The following is a 2,481-nucleotide window of genomic DNA, read 5'->3' on the forward strand; positions in this document are numbered from 1 at the left end:
TATTAATTTATTCATGAATGAACAAGTATATTTTATAATATACTGTTAAACTCAAAATCTCAGCAGCAAATATTCATTATCTGAACAATAATGTAATTCTATTGTTGCCATCTTGCTTAAAACTGGAACTTAAAAAGCAAAATACCAGCCCAGAATTTCTCAGCAGGTATTAACTACCATTGCAGCTAAACCAATACATTTTCTTTTTTAGTGAGGAAAATCTGCAGTTTTGCAATAAAATGAAACAATTCTGCAACTACATAAAAGCTTCTTTTTTAATTATAACTCATAAGAGAGTAAATTTAGTAGCCTGGAAAGATTAACCTTAAGCATGTTTAGCTAGTTTAGAAACCAGACCAAAAACCTTTGTACAAAGGGGTCATGTTCTTTTCCACTTTTACAGTTGATGGTAATATCTTAATTTGTAGGTTATTTGTTTCAATGTAAGGAAACAGCTTCTCAGTGAAAGTCTCTCTGAAGGTGTGTATGTGTGCATTAGTGTCAAGATCAAAGAATGAGAGCTTCCCTCTGTCACAGTCCAGCTGAACTCTGACTCTCTGGAGATTCTTCACCGAAAGAGTTTTGCGAAGATGTGGTGGAGAGGCTGCAATGTATCTTCCATCATCGAGATATATTTCCCAGAATCCAGTTGGTACAGGCCCCTTTTTCCAAACAGAAGCCTTTACCACGCCTAAGCACCAGTATCCATCTTGTCTGACCTCAACATCCCAGCTGTGAATCCCTGTGTTAAAGCACTCAGAGCCCAGAACAACTGGATGATATTCAAACCTCTCTGGATTGTTAGGAAGGCTCTGTTTGATTCCACGTCTCAAACTGGTCAGATCCTCAGATAATATGAGTTCTGGATGAGCAGAGTTTGGATCCAGAATCACAGGAGTGTAAGAAACGATCTCCTTCATCTTATTCCAGATGTTGTAGGTCAGGTTGCCCACATATTTTGGCACATCTACCAGAGCCCCAGAGCCCAGCTCTGGCTCCTCCAGCTGAAGGCATTGCTTGACTCTTTCTGCTGTAGCCTTGTAGCTGTCTAGGAATGAGACATCTTCAGCATGCAGCACCTCTTCTGTGTTTCTGATTGTTTCTGAAAGAGCTGCTATTTCTCTGCTCAGAGACTCAGTCTTCTCTTTCATCTTCTTAAACTTCATCTCTTCTTCTTCTCTGAGAGCAGTGATTCTTGCCTCCTCTTCCACTTGTAAAAACTGGTGAAATTTCTTAAACCGCTCCTTTATCTGCTTCTCTGTCTGCTGGGCCTGGACCGTAATGTGTTCTGCTGTTTGATCATATTTTGCTTTAACTTGTTCAAAGATCTTTAGTTTGTCTTGTAAGGGCTTTAGGTGTTTCTTAAGCTCCTCTCTATAATCCTGTGCAGCTTCTTCAATTGGGTTGAATCTGTGATTTTTGTGTGCTTTTGAATCTCTACAGACAACACACACTGGCTGCTGATGGTCCTGACAGAAAAGTTTGAGTTTCTCAGAGTGAAGAGTACAGAGAACCTCAAATGCCACGGATGCTTTTTGATCTCTCTCTAGTAGGAAGGCCTCACACAGGTTCTTTAACACCAAGTTACAGGGTGGATCATTCAGCAAAGATATTTTCTTGCAAAGTGGACAGGTATGCGCCGTATTTTCCCTCCACCATGTCTGCAGACAGTCTCGACAGAAGCTGTGGCTACACGATAGGATGACCGGCTCTCTATAGATGTCATGGCAGACAGGACAAGATAGATCCTTTTCACACTGAGAAGACATTTTATCTAGGAGAGGCAGGAATAAAAATGGTGAACCTTCCAGAGAGGAAGTATCTTGAAACTTACTTTCACTTTCAGCTGTGGCTTCTTTAAAACGGTTTAAACATAGAATCAGCAGCATAAAGTTGAAACGACAGTTTACCAGTATTTTCTGTGATTTAGTGTTCCCAGTATTCTTCTTGCTGTAGTTGTAATTCCTTCCTGTTTTGACGCTGTTCAGAAAGTGAAACTGTCATGTTGCATGTAATGTGACACCAGTGAATGTAAGAAACGTCACAGTTGATATTTGACACCCACAAGACTATAAATGAGGAACATGTGTGGTCGCTCTGCGCTAAACTGTACAATTAGGCCACTAGCGAGTAATTTCTTGAACTGCTGCTCATCAAAATAATTTTATCATACTCATGAAGGTATGGTCTTGGGCAGTGTTGGGTAAGTTCTTTAGTAATTAATAACTAATTACTTAGTCAATATTGTATTTAAAATACTATCTAATATCTAATTACTGTGTCTGAAAAGTAACTTAATTACTAAATAAGTAAGACCACGGTGCATCTTCCCTTATCGATAAGGGAAGATGCACCGTGGTCCTAAACACTACAGATTACCATACAAAGATCACTACTCTCCTCAGTGACAACAATACCTACGAAGCCTTAAAGCGAGACCCCACAAGCAGCTACAAAAAGAAAGTTATAGCTTGCCTTCAA

The 2,481-nt window shown here is 39.6% G+C and overlaps 1 protein-coding gene across 1 annotated transcript; it reads right to left on the reverse strand.

Annotated features, from left to right (window-relative positions):
- Positions 1-554: 554 nt before the first annotated feature.
- Positions 555-1,769, reverse strand: LOC102205810 (tripartite motif-containing protein 35-like; the record flags this gene model as incomplete). Its single annotated transcript, XM_005755740.2, has 1 exon — positions 555-1,769. A coding segment is annotated over exon 1 (1,215 nt), but the record flags the coding sequence as incomplete, so codon positions are not given.
- Between the last annotated feature and the right edge of the window lie 712 nt (positions 1,770-2,481).

The sequence above is a fragment of the Pundamilia nyererei genome, unplaced genomic scaffold, assembly GCF_000239375.1.
Source record: "Pundamilia nyererei isolate P.nyererei 1_Seehausen unplaced genomic scaffold, PunNye1.0 scaffold02790, whole genome shotgun sequence".
Classification (NCBI taxonomy): domain Eukaryota; kingdom Metazoa; phylum Chordata; class Actinopteri; order Cichliformes; family Cichlidae; genus Pundamilia; species Pundamilia nyererei.